The sequence below is a fragment of the Stegastes partitus genome, unplaced genomic scaffold (assembly GCF_000690725.1).
Source record: "Stegastes partitus isolate 25-593 unplaced genomic scaffold, Stegastes_partitus-1.0.2 Scaffold594, whole genome shotgun sequence".
In the NCBI taxonomy this organism is placed as follows: Eukaryota; Metazoa; Chordata; class Actinopteri; family Pomacentridae; genus Stegastes; species Stegastes partitus.
This window is the reverse complement of record NW_007578325.1, coordinates 132,915-147,456: the sequence shown is the minus strand read 5'-3', so window position 1 is coordinate 147,456 and position 14,542 is coordinate 132,915. Positions and strand designations below refer to the sequence as shown.

The 14,542-nt window shown below is 41.8% G+C and overlaps 1 protein-coding gene across 1 annotated transcript in view; it reads left to right on the top strand.

Annotated features, from left to right (window-relative positions):
* Positions 1-14,542, top strand: part of LOC103362696 (protein sidekick-1-like) — a gene marked incomplete at its 5' end in the record, with an annotated part of 63,050 nt that overhangs the window by 36,496 nt on the left and 12,012 nt on the right. Inside the window, 6 exons of the mRNA XM_008289128.1 lie at positions 1,192-1,313; positions 1,398-1,510; positions 5,741-5,891; positions 9,381-9,621; positions 9,933-10,048; positions 13,541-13,727. Coding sequence (XP_008287350.1) covers positions 1,192-1,313; positions 1,398-1,510; positions 5,741-5,891; positions 9,381-9,621; positions 9,933-10,048; positions 13,541-13,727 — 930 coding nt within the window. The remainder of the gene's footprint in view (positions 1-1,191; positions 1,314-1,397; positions 1,511-5,740; positions 5,892-9,380; positions 9,622-9,932; positions 10,049-13,540; positions 13,728-14,542) is intronic.

The following is a 14,542-nucleotide window of genomic DNA, read 5'->3' as shown; positions in this document are numbered from 1 at the left end:
AACTGCAAGATGGAAATACTTTAGACTTTAAGTATGATAATATCCTGTGTATCAGCTACATTGTCAGCTGTGCCTAGATGAGGTCTGTCTATCGTCCACCGATTTCCTCGTTATTGTACGTGCAACAGGGATTTGGTCTAAGCGATCAGGTGGTCCCCATATGTTTCAGTTTCTCATTCCCCTCCAGCGAGGCGGGGCCATTCAGGCTGCCACAGCTGGTCAGCCACACTGCCTGTTTCCTGCCACTCATTATTGCCATGGAGATGGAACAATATCAGAATAGGAATAGGTCAAACATAATTTCACAGGTGTGCAGCCTACACAGACATTTATAGGCCCTCATTGGAATATAGTGAACTGTTCATTTAATTCAGCTCCACTGGTGTACAGATTTATCTCTGTCTGTATTGTGTTGTCGACCTTGGAAATCTGACATAAATTACTCTGACAGAGAGAAATATACAGCTGTGGCATAAGTGCTTGTGCTTAAGTTGAAATTAACTTTTCTTTTTCTCTGGCCGGTCTTTTCTTTTCTTTTATGGCTAAGCATGGACACAATGACACTTTTTTTTTTTTTTTTTTAAAGGACTGAAGGCAATTTCTTGGCTCATTCCTATTTTAAGGCTTTTTTGTACTCATGTCATTATTGGCAACATGATTCCCCTCGTTTTCTATTTCTATTATCAGCGTTATTAGAGATAAGCCACGCTGTAGCTCTGATGACATTTTTGTCAATTCTGGCACTGTACATATTTTTATCCCTTCATGGAAAAGTCTCTGTATTAAAGTGTTATTAGTGTTTGCTCGTTTCTTTTGATCAGTCGTCTTGGAATAATTTGCTGTGATGTTACTTTCCTTTTTGCGCAGAACAAAAAGCCGGTCTCTGTAAATAGCGTGTGTGTTGCATGTGGGTGTGGAAGCACAAGCAAGCAGAGGTGTTTCATTAATGTCAGAGAACTTGAAAGTACCTTTTAAAACATCAGACATGTGGTGCACCAACTGCTATTTTCATAAATAACATTATTATGAGCGCAATAATCCCGTGGGTTTTTGGTTCGTAAACATTTTATGTATCTGTGAGAATATATTAAATGTGTTGATGTGAAATGACCTGCAGGCACTAGCTGCATAATGGCTAATTCTCTTGATTTTTTGTTGCTTTGAGTAAAACGTTCTCTTTTCTCTTGGCAGAACTCCCTGGTGCTCCTTCTAACTTGGTCATCTCAAACATCAGCCCTCGAACAGCAACTCTTAGGTTCCGTCCCGGTCCTGATGGCAAGACCACCATATCGCGATGGATAGTAGAAGGACAGGTGTGTGTGTGTCTCTGTGTTGCAAGTGCACTTTTATGTTCAGCGCGAGGTAAAGTGGTTCGTAATATACTCCCTCTTAAACAGGTGGTAAAGGAGGATGGAAAGGAGGAGGTGTGGAGAGTTGTCTACCAGAAAGACAACCAGCCGGATGCAGACACACTTGAGATCCCCGACCTCACTCCGTTCACTCAGTACAGGTGAGCAGCAAAAGAAGCACAGCCTGCACAAGAACGTACTCAAGCGCTGCCAGCTGCACAAGCACACACACACACACACACACACACACACACACGCCGGCTCGCTCGCACACATCTCACCCTCCGCCAGTCTCTGCAGTATTGCAAGGCTCAGGTGAAGTTAGATAAATCACACAGACACACAGAGAGACAGTTCCATCTGAGACTTTTCTGTTTGTCAGCACCTTCACAGCTGCTGCATGCAGATCCTTATTACCCTCCCCCAACTAGCTAGAGGGAAAGAGAGGGGGAGAGGGAAGGAGAGCGATGAGGGCAGGGGAGAAGAAAGGTGATGAGAAAGCGGGAAGGACAGCAGAGAGCATTAAAGGGAAGAGGATACAAAGGGATGAGAAACAAGGAGAAGAGGGAAGAGGAGGAGAGAGGAGTGTCTGTAATCCTTCCTCAAGGGCTGTGGGGAGCTTGCATTTTGTGAGCGTGATCTATTGCCACTGTGAACAGCAGCATCTCTTCCTCCTCTCTCTCTCTCTCTCCCTCTTCTTCTCTATCTATCCGTCTGTCTATCTTCTGCATTTATCAGGTTATCTGTCTATGTCTGCTTCTTGCTCTCTGTATCTGTGCCTTCATCTGTAATGGGATTGCGGTGTGTGTATGCACACATCGAACACTCGCAGGGATTATGTTGTCACAGGCGACACCATTGGGACGTTAGATGAAGTGATGCACTTGTCTGTATTTCTTATCCCCTGCTTTAAGTCCCTCTTTACACCCTGCTCTCTATCTCCCAATACAGGGGCGACAACTCATAGATGTAGTCTCTCGCACACACTTTGCGCGCTCGCACATTTTATCACTTACAGCCATGCTGAGGCATAGTTGCATTTACAAGTCACAAAAGTAACACTCCCTCATGCCTTTGTGCGTGTCTACATGTCTGCATAGTTATATCTCTTTTACTGACTGAATCTTGGGTTCCCTGAGACAAATAAACAACCTCTGCTAGCAGTTTCACCTGAAAATGATACTGCCAAACCCATTCTATTTTTTAGTGGTGAAACAAATGGCACAAAGACATAAGCACAAATAATCGAAATAGTCTTTTTCACTCTTCAAGGCTTTGAAGTCTATTTGTCTATGGACCCATTTTACCTGTGAGGCAAGACAATATGTTTGCAGTTTTTTTCCTACAATATTTTCAAGGTTGCTAACCAACCGTGACAGCATTCAGGCCTCCGAGTACATCAGAAAATGTATGCTGATATAAGTCTTGTCACTCCATTGCTTAATTTTAAATTTAGACAGACACACTGTGTAATCAGTCGGAAATATTATATACAATATATAAAATGAAATACTGGCGTGAGGAACATCCACCGTTCCACTTGACAACTCCCCATGTCCAACTTAGGCACTTCTATAATGAACTCTCTTCTTATTTTCTTTCTGGTGGGTTTAACGGGGCACAAATCAAGTGCTATGACGAGTGCAGGCTTTATTCCCGTTAGAGAGATTTTTTGTGGCATTTTACCTTTACTGGAGAGTTGCTGTCAGTAGAGATTGACAGAAAATAGGTGAAAGAAAGCAGGAGAGTGACATGCAGCAAAGGTGCAGTTAGGAGTTCAGCGGGAGACTCAGCTGCTGAGAGCATTTTTAAGCTCCGACCACTCAGCTGTTGGGTCACCTGAGCTTTTCTGCAATTTTCCCCAAGTCTACTTTTTTTTTTTTTTTTTTTTTTGCGTCTGTTTGGTAATTTCCTGGCATCAAACTAATGTGAGGTGGGAAAGGAGGCACAGCTGAAACTGTGGGTATGCTGATTAGGCAGCACAGTTTAATTTGTGTGCACGTTTTGGCATGAAATTGCATCTGCATTAAAAATCTGCTCAGACCCAAGTCTTATTGTAGACACAGAGAAGTTTTCTTGGCTTTTTCTGGCAGAGGTGCACATTCATAACTACTCCAACATCATGTTAAGTGTGGCCTTTTTGCATTTGCCAAGCATTCATCTGCAGCTGATCAATATGTGCATCAAATTACAATTTTCAGCGTAATCGAGGAAGATTCTTACAAATATAATCCACATCAGAGCGATACAGTAACGCAGATTTCTAAAGAAATGTAAGTACTGGTGACAAAAGCTTGTTGAATGTCAGATCTTCTCCATGCAGTTGATCAAACGTCTCTAATCATCTGTAGTTTCTGTTCTGATAGGGGGCTGTGTGTAATTTGCGATGAGACAGCAGCGACTTCATTAATCTTCTGTCGCCTGACATGCAACAGGGTCGGTCAGGATCTAAATGTCTCACAGAATCCAAGTTGGATTTTTAATAAAAAGTGACGACAAGAGTTCACCGCCAAAACGCTGTCAGTTCTCACAACAGCTCGAGCTAAAGAAAGGATAAACATAAATTAAAGCATGTTGTGGCAACAGAAGCACTATTTTTGCGTTATTTTTTACGTGTTGTTCTGCACAGACCAGCTGGATGATGAAGGATAACACTGCTTCTCCAGAACCTTGCATACTTTATGCACACCTGGCACAGCATGAACATCTTCATTAATGACTGAATTCTGCAGACAATACAACAGAATTTATTCATAACTGACCCTGTAGACTTATTTTTCTCCCCTATTGGATTAATAAGGACTAATATTTTGTATTTTTATATAAATAAGTCTAAGAAATATACAGGAGTCTATTTAAATATGCAGCAACCACTGAGCCTGATGTATTAATTAGCGTTTTTATTAATTGTGTGCACAGCCATAGCCAGCAGCACCACTATTCTTGCAGCAACAGTCCGATACCTATTCATTCCATGTCGAACAACATAGTTTTGCAACATATGTTCATCTGTGGGCTGTAAGGTGGCTCGGTAGTTAGCACCGTTGCCTCGCAGCAAAATGGTCGCCAGTTCGCGTCCCGGTGAGGACACCCGGGATCTTTCTGCGGGGAGTTTGCATGTTCTCCCCGTGCAGCGTGGGTTCTCTCCGGGTTCTTCCTCCCACACAGTCCAAAAACATGTTGAGGTTAATTGGTGATTCTAAATTGTCCGTAGGTGTGGATGTGCGTGTGCTTGGTTGTCTGTCTCTAAGTGTAGCCCTGTGATAGACTGGTGACCTGTCCAGGGTGTCCCCTGCCTTCACCCTGAGTCAGTTGGGATAGACTTCTATCACTTGTGGTCACCAAAATTGCAAAATAATTTGCTGGTCATGCCAAGTTGTGTGTACTTGTTACAAACATGCTAGCAGCTCTCAGAGGCTGCGTGTCAGCTTTAAACTGAATGCCACCATCAGTTCGCTAACATTCTCACAGTGACAGTGATAAGATGCTTACGTCAAGCAGGTGTAATTTCTACTGTGCTCACATTTTAGTTGAGCGTGTTAGCGATCCATCATCTGCTAATGAGTTCTAAACACAGAGTCCAACTGAGGCTGATGGGACTGTCATTAGATTTGCAAACATTTGAACCAGTGTATTAAACCAGTGCACACCTGCAGGCTTTTTCTTATAAACTGTGAAGTCTCCAAACCCTTTCAGAACCCCTGATCGATATGGTGCTATAAGAATTATCTTTCAGATTTCGGAGCCCCAAAAGAGATTAAAATTCCTCTCTGATCATTGATTAAACCCTAAAAACTCATCTCTATGTATCAAAATTACATATTTGGGAGTTTTTTTAAACCTATTAAAACACTCTGTTCCTGCTTTCAAATGGCTTAGATGTAACTCCACACCACTGCTTCCTCCAGAGTGCACAAATCTATTAAGTCTCCACTTCCCTTTTCACCCACATCTCCACCACTCGTTCCAGCTGAGCACACCAGCTCACCTACAGCTCTGTTGAAACACTGTAAAGCTACACAATAGCAGTTTGTAATATTGGAGTAATGTGACCAAACATGTTTGTCCTGGAAACTGACTCCCTAAGAATAGTCGTACAGAAAACCCCACCCTTCAAGTTGACAGAACTGTACCCTTAAGTTTGTTACATATGAAACAATGGACGTCTGCTTTTAAGACTCAGCAGACTGTAGTTTCAAGGTGGAAATGCTTAGCCATAGTGCTGACTGCTTATTTCACCCAAGATTTGTCTTCTAGAGGATAAAAAAGCACCATAATGGCATGTTAACAGGATAAAACACTTGATTTTCATTTGATTTTTTTAAAGAGGTTCTTGGAACAGCTTTTCTTGACGAGAGTGCTCCTTTAACGTTTCTTTCTGTTGTCATCAGGTTCAGGATGCAGCAGGTGAACATTGTGGGTTCCAGCCCCATGAGCGCCCCCTCTAGGCTGATTCAAACCCTGCAGGCTGCCCCCGACACGCACCCCTCCAACCTCACCCTTCTGTCAGCCACACAGACCAGCCTGCGTTTCAACTGGAAGGTACGGAAAAAAGAAGACACACACACACACACACACAGTCTACAGTGTACTACAAATTTCAGTACACTACTGTGTGATATTGCTTAAATGTCAACTGATTTCAAATGTCATCACCCACAATTGCATTTATTCAAAGTTAAAAAGTGGAGTATTTCTCCTTATGAACAATCAAAAGCAACTTGTTTGTAAAGACGATATCAAAAATATAGATGCCAAAGTTGAATCTCAAGGCAACAAAAGCAAATACACCTGTGATCAGTGACACACAACTTTAAAAACTTGTGATCACTGAAAAGAAACTAAGCACGTCTGTCGTTTCCAGTTAGCCTAATTACATGGACACAGTAAAAAAAAGTGGCCTGTCAACACCAAAACATTCCCAGTTTTGGACCTATGGGCTGTGTCTATTTGCATGACTGCATCATGGCTCCACACTGAAAAGAATCACCAGAGGAGCTGAAAAATCTGATTGCGAGACTAATCTAAGCTGCAGTTGCCATCCCTCTGAAATGACGCCACAGACAGTGTGCTTCATTCACACTTGGCTTCTAAAAATCAAATGAGCAAGTGCTTCAGACTTGGCACAAGCATTATCAATGGAAATCAGAGTTTCTGTAACTGCTCAGACAGTGTGAGGGACAGTGTATAACATCTACCTCGAGATGGCTTCTAAACAAAATATCCTTTGCTTTCTCTTTGGCACGAAACTGCCAGATGAAACTTAGCTGGAATACACGAGAGACCAAGATCTGTATTTTAGCTCAGATGCGGTCCAACATTTTGCTACCACAGTGAATGAATGCATAGTCCCAAAAGTGACGCACAGGAGTGTGAATGTGATGAGAAGAGGCTGCATGAGTGTGAAAGGCGTTGGGAAGATGACGTTTATAGATGGCACCATGGACGCCAGAAGATCTACCAAAATACTGTCTGACATGAAGACTCCCAGTCTGCAGTGGCTTGACAGAAGAGGAATATTCCAGTATTATAGCAATTCAAACAACACTGTCAATATCACACAAATGTTTCCAAAGAGTTTCTAAAGAAGAAAAAATGAAAACTTTCCCTTGCCATGTAAACCACCTGACTTGGATCCAATAAAAGTCTGCTGAGTCCGTCATTAAAAATAAAGGTGGGCGTACAAGGAACTGAAAAAAATGAAAGATTTCAATCTCAGTAATGAAAAGTATACTGAATTTTGTTGCCTTGCGATCCTCCTGTGGGGTGTTATTTTCAATATAGTAAATCTAAATTGTCAGTTTTTAATGTTAAACAGGAGCAAATACCCAAGTGTTCAACTTAGAAATAATGCAATTAGTGAGAGCGAATACGGTTTTGAATCATTTGACATTTAAGTAATATTTAAGTCATGTTTCATATGATGTACTCGCTTCTTTTTATCCTCTTCAAACAGTGCTAATTTGACTGGGATTTCCTTTGTTTCTTTGCGCTGCCTCTGTGTGTATTTTCTCTAATATTTAATATCAGTGCTTGTGTGCATATGCATGTGCTGGTGCACTCCCCAGCAACCGGGCTAAACAGGTTGAGTGGCTGACAGCCGATAATCAGTGTCTCTCCTGGTTATCAGTGCTAACACTAATCTGTCACTTTTCCCTGAACCACTAGCAGCACAAACTACAATGTAATTTTCTCCTCACTGTCTATTCTTTTTCTTTTTTTTGTTGTTGTTGCTCTTGTTCCTGCTCTTCATCCCTCTTTTTCCCTCTGTCTCCTCTTTTACTCCCCCTTCCCCTCTTCTATTATAACATAAATGGAGAGCAGAGTATTTTCCATTTAAGAGCTGGAATGAGAAAAAGAGCCTGTCAAATCAGACACAGACACTGAGGCGCTATAGGCTACCTGTGCAGCATGCTAATGGGATTGTACCTGCGTGTTAGCACCCAGACTCAGCGATGCTAGGTTTTCTGCTGTAATGGAACCATCACAATGGTTTTAGCTAAGGCTATTATTCTAAGCTGCATATTAAGGGTAATAAAGCTAATGTGACATTCTGTATTATGGCTCCTAAATGCTAAGCTGAGCTAAATCACTAGGGTATTTAAAATGACTGGGTGTCTCACTTTCTTATCTGTTGCACAGCACAGAGCAACCACTGTACAATGCTGGTTGAAGTCCTCGGTGGAATTATATACTGTGAACAGCCTGAACTTTCTGCTAACATGATTTTAGGGTAATGAGTAATAGGTGGCTGTGGAAGTAATGCATAATCACATGGTGGGTCACGGGCAGAGTGGAGAGGATGAGATGACAGAGAAAAAGTGTGGACAAGAGAGAGGGAGAGAGGGTCACAGGAAATGAGAATGGAAGTGAGTAAGAGGCAATGACAGAGGGTGACTAAGACAGAGAAATAGAGGGAGATAGAAAGAGAAGGATCAGGAGATGGGATGTCAAAGGGGGAGAAAACAGTAAAAGGTGTTTTGACGTACTTCAGAGTTGACATAATCACAAAAATAGCCACACTCTCGAGCGCTTAAAAAAAGGTCTTTTCGCTTCTGAGTGTGCATTTGTGTCTGTCATTGTATCATATTGTGGAGACCTAAACGTGACTTATGTCAAATTAACGTCAGTTGTCAGGACTCAGCTCTCTATATATATGTGTGTTTATTTTAGGGTTTAACTTGTTACTATGAGTGATGGGGTCCTAGATGCTCACATTTTTCTTAAAGCTGTTTTGCTGAATTCACTTGACAGATTTCTTGCTTGTGTTTTTTTTTTGACCTTGCTTTTCTTATTGGTTTTAAGAAGGTGGGGATTATTTGGACAAAGTGACAGATATTTTTGTCAGGTTATAAATGTTTAATTCTATAAAATAGGATCGGTTAGAGTAATAGCTAATCTTTCTAGCTATATCTTATGATCAGATTTGCTTGTATCTTGCTATAAATGGTTCTGTGTGAGTGTATTTGTTATTGTGTTTGAGCGTTACATTATGGATTTTCCAGATGCACTTGTGTTCCTCTAAGGACCTGCTGTCATAATAAATACATTTCTCATACATAAACTGTGAACTGGCTGTTAGGAACTGTGTTCTATTGTTCTATACAGCTGCATGTTCCTGTGTGTTAACTATACTATCATTATTATTAGCTTTACCAGTGTTTCTATCTAACAATCGCCCTTTTTATTGTTCAAAATCAAAATGAATGAATTGTCCCAAGTTGTCGTGACAACCAGTGCTCAACACATACTCACACATTAGAAGATGCTTGCACCTGCTATTGTGTAAAACCTGTAAATCAAAATAACAAAAAATGAGCCTGGGAGATGGTCCTGGAAATAGCGTAGACATCTTCTGAGCAGACATAAGTTTAGTTTTAGTCATTAAAAGTAACTTTGCACTCAAATGTCATTTGGAGGAGAGCGACATGACCTTGGCAACATGAAAAGAATAATAAATGCAAAATATTTCTCTCTAATCTGCTCTTTTTTTCCCCCTCTCCTCCCATCTCACTCTTTGGTGCTTTCCAGCCTCTTCCGGAGTCCGAGTACAACAGCAGCCCGGGGACCGTGGGCTACCGGCTGCGTGTGTGGAGGACAGACGGCCAGGGGGAGGACAGGACTGAGGATGTGAAGGGAGTGGGGGGCACCAGTGAGGCCACAGCGGAGGCTCTGAATCCCTGGACCCAGTACCAGGTTCAGATACAAGCCTTCAACTCTATAGGACCAGGACCGTGGAGCCAGACTGTCGCGGCACACACCGCCGAATCTGGTATAAACACAGACCTCATTTAATCCTCTTTCCTCTTTGCAAATGTCCAACAGAGATGTCTGTGAAATATTGTATTAGCTGGGCATAAGAAAGGCAGATGGATGAGGAATAAAGTGCTCTGATTACCTCCCTGTGTCTCCTCTCATCCTGCCACCTCGCTCTGCCCTCTACACTCTCCTTCTATTTCAGTGAGGGGAAGATTGATGGAGAGAGGGGAGGGTAGGGGGGAGATGATTGAGATAAAATCGAAGATTGGTCCAGAAAGTGAAGTAGCACTGAACAGAGTGTGTGTTTCTTTGTGTGTTCTCTAGTTCCATCTGGATCGCCGGTGAATGTGAGTGCTGAGGCAGTAAGCTCCTCCAGCATCCTGCTCACATGGTCTGCTCTCCCTCGGGCGCAGAAGAATGGAGTCATTCTTGGATATAAGGTGAATAAACGCACACAGAGACGCAGAATTCCACCCTGGCATTCTCACTTGACCCCCTCAACCCATTATCACTTCCTCCAGCACCTTCACACACTCCCTGATGCACTCAGACGTGCACTCAAAAATCTGATATAAGATGAACATGATGTAATATTCTGTAACCGCTCCAGTTTGTTCTTCTTACATTACTGCTTTTAAACTCACCCAGCTTCAGTAAGTGTGTTTGGGGCAGAGTATTTAATTGCATGCATACGTAGGAGAAAGGTTTTAATTTTAAATACGCTTTCATAGAAAAGCAGTCCAGAAGCAATAGCTGGGTTGTTCATTTAGGAGAAATGGACAATAAACCATAAAGCATGTTGTTTTTGGAAGGTACTTTGTTTATTTGTAATTTGGAGCATGCACTGCAGTTTAGGCACGAAAATGGGATGTGTTGTGTCTACATTTACCGTCTAAATATGCTTCGGAGGTTCTACATTGGCATTTAAGTCCAGACATATTATACTTCCACTGAGGCGATATTTCCAGAATAAGGCAGAGAAGCCTGTTCTGTTGCAATGCCAGATGGTGACGTAGTTCACACACTCAGATGTGCAGGTTTCTCAGAAAGAACGAGATGAATGATGTTGATGGTGAAGTGCAAGGTGCACCCATTTTCTGATCACTTACTGAAAGTCACACCTCATCTTCTACGCTCAATGTGGATGCACCTGTTTCTGGTGGTTGCAGCGGTTTCTTATAATGCACTCCGCTTCCTAGGTGATTTTCAAATGAAGAGAATACGAGCACCAGTTGTCATTAATTGTGTTTTTGCAGTGTTGCTTTTCATTTTTACTGCCATATAAGTAATGCCCCTCAGCATTATCATCAGGATTTACGAAAGAGAGAATGTGCAAAATATTTTTGCTAATATAAAAGTGATACTGAGCGCACCTCTTAATCTCCACCCAAACACAAGACAGCATAACAAAGATTTAGAAGGGAGGGAGTTTATTCTCAATTGCGTGGACATGGTTGTGTTATAAATACATAAATCTGCAAAAGAAAACAGGCTGTGGCTGTGAGATATAAACCAGTACCATCCAGTCTATGTTTTTCTTTTTTTACTGTTGTATAAAATCCAGGTCATATCATCAACCATGCCCAAAGCACATCACACTCCACGTCTGTGTGTTTTCTTGTGCCCTCCTGAGGAACACTCTGAGCAGCATTTCTACCATGTTAATAGATGGGAAGTGGCTGCCAGCAGCAGCTCTTTAACACCTTCCATTCCCTAGTAGATGCTGAAGAGTTGCCCCAGCTTCCTGCCGTGCACGCCTTGTGACTATTTCTGTTTTAGACTCTCAGGTTTCAGGCAGTATTCTCTTCAAATAGTTTAACATCTTTAGTATTGATGTTCAAGTTCATGAAGACTAAAAAAAAAGGAGTGTCAGAATGTACAGTGTTTACTGATGTATATTTTTTCCTTGATGTGAAGAATAATTTTAATTTCACAATTAGCTTTAGTTTTTTCAGGTTAAGTCTGGTGATGTTCTATACTTTCATTGTTGAACAAAACAACAAAAGGACTCAAGATGTAAGGTGATGTAGCCCGTTCCTCTGTGCCACTGTCCTTCCTTGTTGTCCAAAACACTTCACTGAGTCACATCGCTGCACATCTCAAATGTCCCATCACTGACTTCATTATGATGAACATGTATTTGTTTACGTACCCTGTAAATAGTTACAAGCCCAACAAGTCAGCAAATGAAAGTCGTCGGCAACAAATGCACTTTTCATACCTGCTTCAGGGACATTCAGTAAAAACTAGAAAGGTTTTAGAAAATTTGTGCAACATTATATGACCTCTAGTAACAGATTGTTTTTATTGTTTTTTTTTTGAGCAGAAACAAGTTATACTTTATAAAGTAGTTATGGTGAGCATGTGAACAAATAATTGCCCGTTTATACATCAGCGTAACAGTCATTTTTGGAAAAACTAGTTTTTTAGTTGCTAAATGTTCCACCGTGCTCACCAGGTAATCACTAACTAGGGCTGTGTGGTGCTGAGCAGGTCAAAGCTACAAACAGCGGCCTGCTGTGGTCAGACATGATGCTATGGGAGAGACCAAAAGCCTAAATTGTTAAAATTCTCCATACAGCTGAGGAGAACCACAGCTCAGTTTCATTTCTCAGTTCATCAGTATGACTGACTCATCCATACAAATAGTAAATGATCTGCACTTATATAGCATCTTTCCATCTTAGTGGTATTCAAGGCACTTTACAGTGTGTTTCTCATTCACCCATTCACACACATTCATACACTGCTGGCGACAGGGCTGCCATACAAGGTGCTGCCTGCCACTGGGAGCAACTTCGGGTTCAGTGTCTTGCCCAAGGACACTTCAACACTAATAGTCTTGTGATCCATGGCTAACAAACCTGTGAGTTTTAGATTTGATTTGAAGATTTTCTGGCTTGTGTTTGAAGCCTTGAATGGTCATGTTCAGACCTGTAAGTATATTGATTTACCAACTCTGTATGAACCTGACCGCTGCCTCAGTCTTTCTGCAAACAGCCGCCATCAGTCAAGTCACACCAGCTCACTGCAAGTGTTTTTCCACTGCCCTGCACAGAAACGTGAAATAGCTTCCCAGAATAGCTAATGAAGCTAACTTTGTGAGAAGCACATATTACGTCCCATAACTTTGTCACAATAAACACATCCCATCTATTTGCCAGTGGAAAGCTTTTAGCTTTTAGCTTTTACATCGGCAGCGACTTAACAGCTCTGATCCAGCTGAAAACGATCAGGAGACAGTAAAGTAAGGCTGATATCTGAATGTACAAATAGGGACACCAGAGTGAAACTCAACTCCAAACCACAGAGATTCAATAAGAAGGTACTAAAGAATTGAGAGTTTCCAAAAAGAGATTTCTCTCTAGAGTCTGGCACAGTTTGGGCACTGAGGATGCAGCTCTCCCCCACTGTGATGCCTCAGTGGGAATACATGTCAGGGTTTTTCCACCAGTCAGAGTGGAAAAAACCCTGTAAAGGTGGCCAGACCTTTGCTCTAAAACTTTCTTATCTTTGTAAATTTCCAATAAAAGTCACTTTTATTTGTCGATTTTTTTTTTCCTAGCTCATTGCATTTATTGTTTTAATTCCAGCTACTTTATCTTATTTTATATTTGGGATTTTATTTGTAGTGTTTTACTGTTAAGTAAGCATTTTGTAACTAAGTTTTGCTTTTGCGATTTGCATTTAAGAAGGGGAACGAACAAGCTTTCGACTGCAGAAGTCTGGAAGAATTTAGAGAGTTGGTTTTGATCTTTTTAGTGGTGTTTGTTGAGAATCCTATAAACATAGAATATCAACAGCTTTAAAGGTACAATACCAACACTCAAGAGGGCGTAGACTGCAGGATGCATATGTTCATTGTTATACATTTTGTTGATTGTGTACGTGAATTAAATGTGCGACATGTTTGTATTTGTCACCGTGCGCAGGTGTTGTACAGCGAGAAAGGCTCTGAAGGTCCCCCCAGTGTTGAGGTGGCAGAAGGAGAGGGGAGTGTGTCAATGCTCCTCGGTGTCCTCCAGAAATACAGAGTGTACGTGCTGCAGGTGCTGGCGTACACACGGATGGGAGACGGCCCCCCCAGCAACCCCATTCTGATCAGAACCAAAGAAGATGGTAGGATCTCTGTCTGATCACTGGCCTCTGTGTCCTATAGTTTGCTCAGAACATTTGCCTTTTTCAAACGTCTGTAGCTGTTTTTCACATCCTTACACTTCTATTGTCAGAGCGCACACATATGTTGCTATTTGCGATAACGTGTGCCATGGTTACCAGATGTCTTCAGATGCACAGATCTGGTAACCATGGCAGACTCTTCAGAATGGCAGCAACCCGGTCTGGGCTTCACTCAATGATAAAACACAAGCACACAGGCGTGCACACACACACACACACACATACAAAGACTCACATTTGCTCATTAACGCACATACAAGAAGAGTCTCTCTCACACACACACACACACACACACACCTCCACTATCAAACAGTGTCACGTCTGAAAAGTTTTTCTCATTTCAGGATAAAACAAGAAGCAGGGAAGTCAATTCCCGTCAATGTATAATGAACCTCCATCCTGTCTGTCACACACACACACACTTACTGTACAGATACACACACACGTGCACACCCTCACATTGACATGTATTTGCTGGTGTGGAACATGTACTTTTATCAGGAACAAGACAGAGTCGGTGTGAGGTTGAAAGAAAATTACATTTTCTATTTTTAAGTGCCTCTTAAAAATGTGTAAGACTCTCACTCAGTATATACTGTCTGTGTGTGTGTGTAGGTGTGCGTGTGTGTGTGTGAGTGTGTGTCTATGTGTGTGGCGAGCATATGCACATACATCTGTGAGCTTTAGTGCCATCATGCTAACATATTAGAATGTAAGAGCCAGATGCTGAGGTACTCTCTTTCTCATTACAGTTC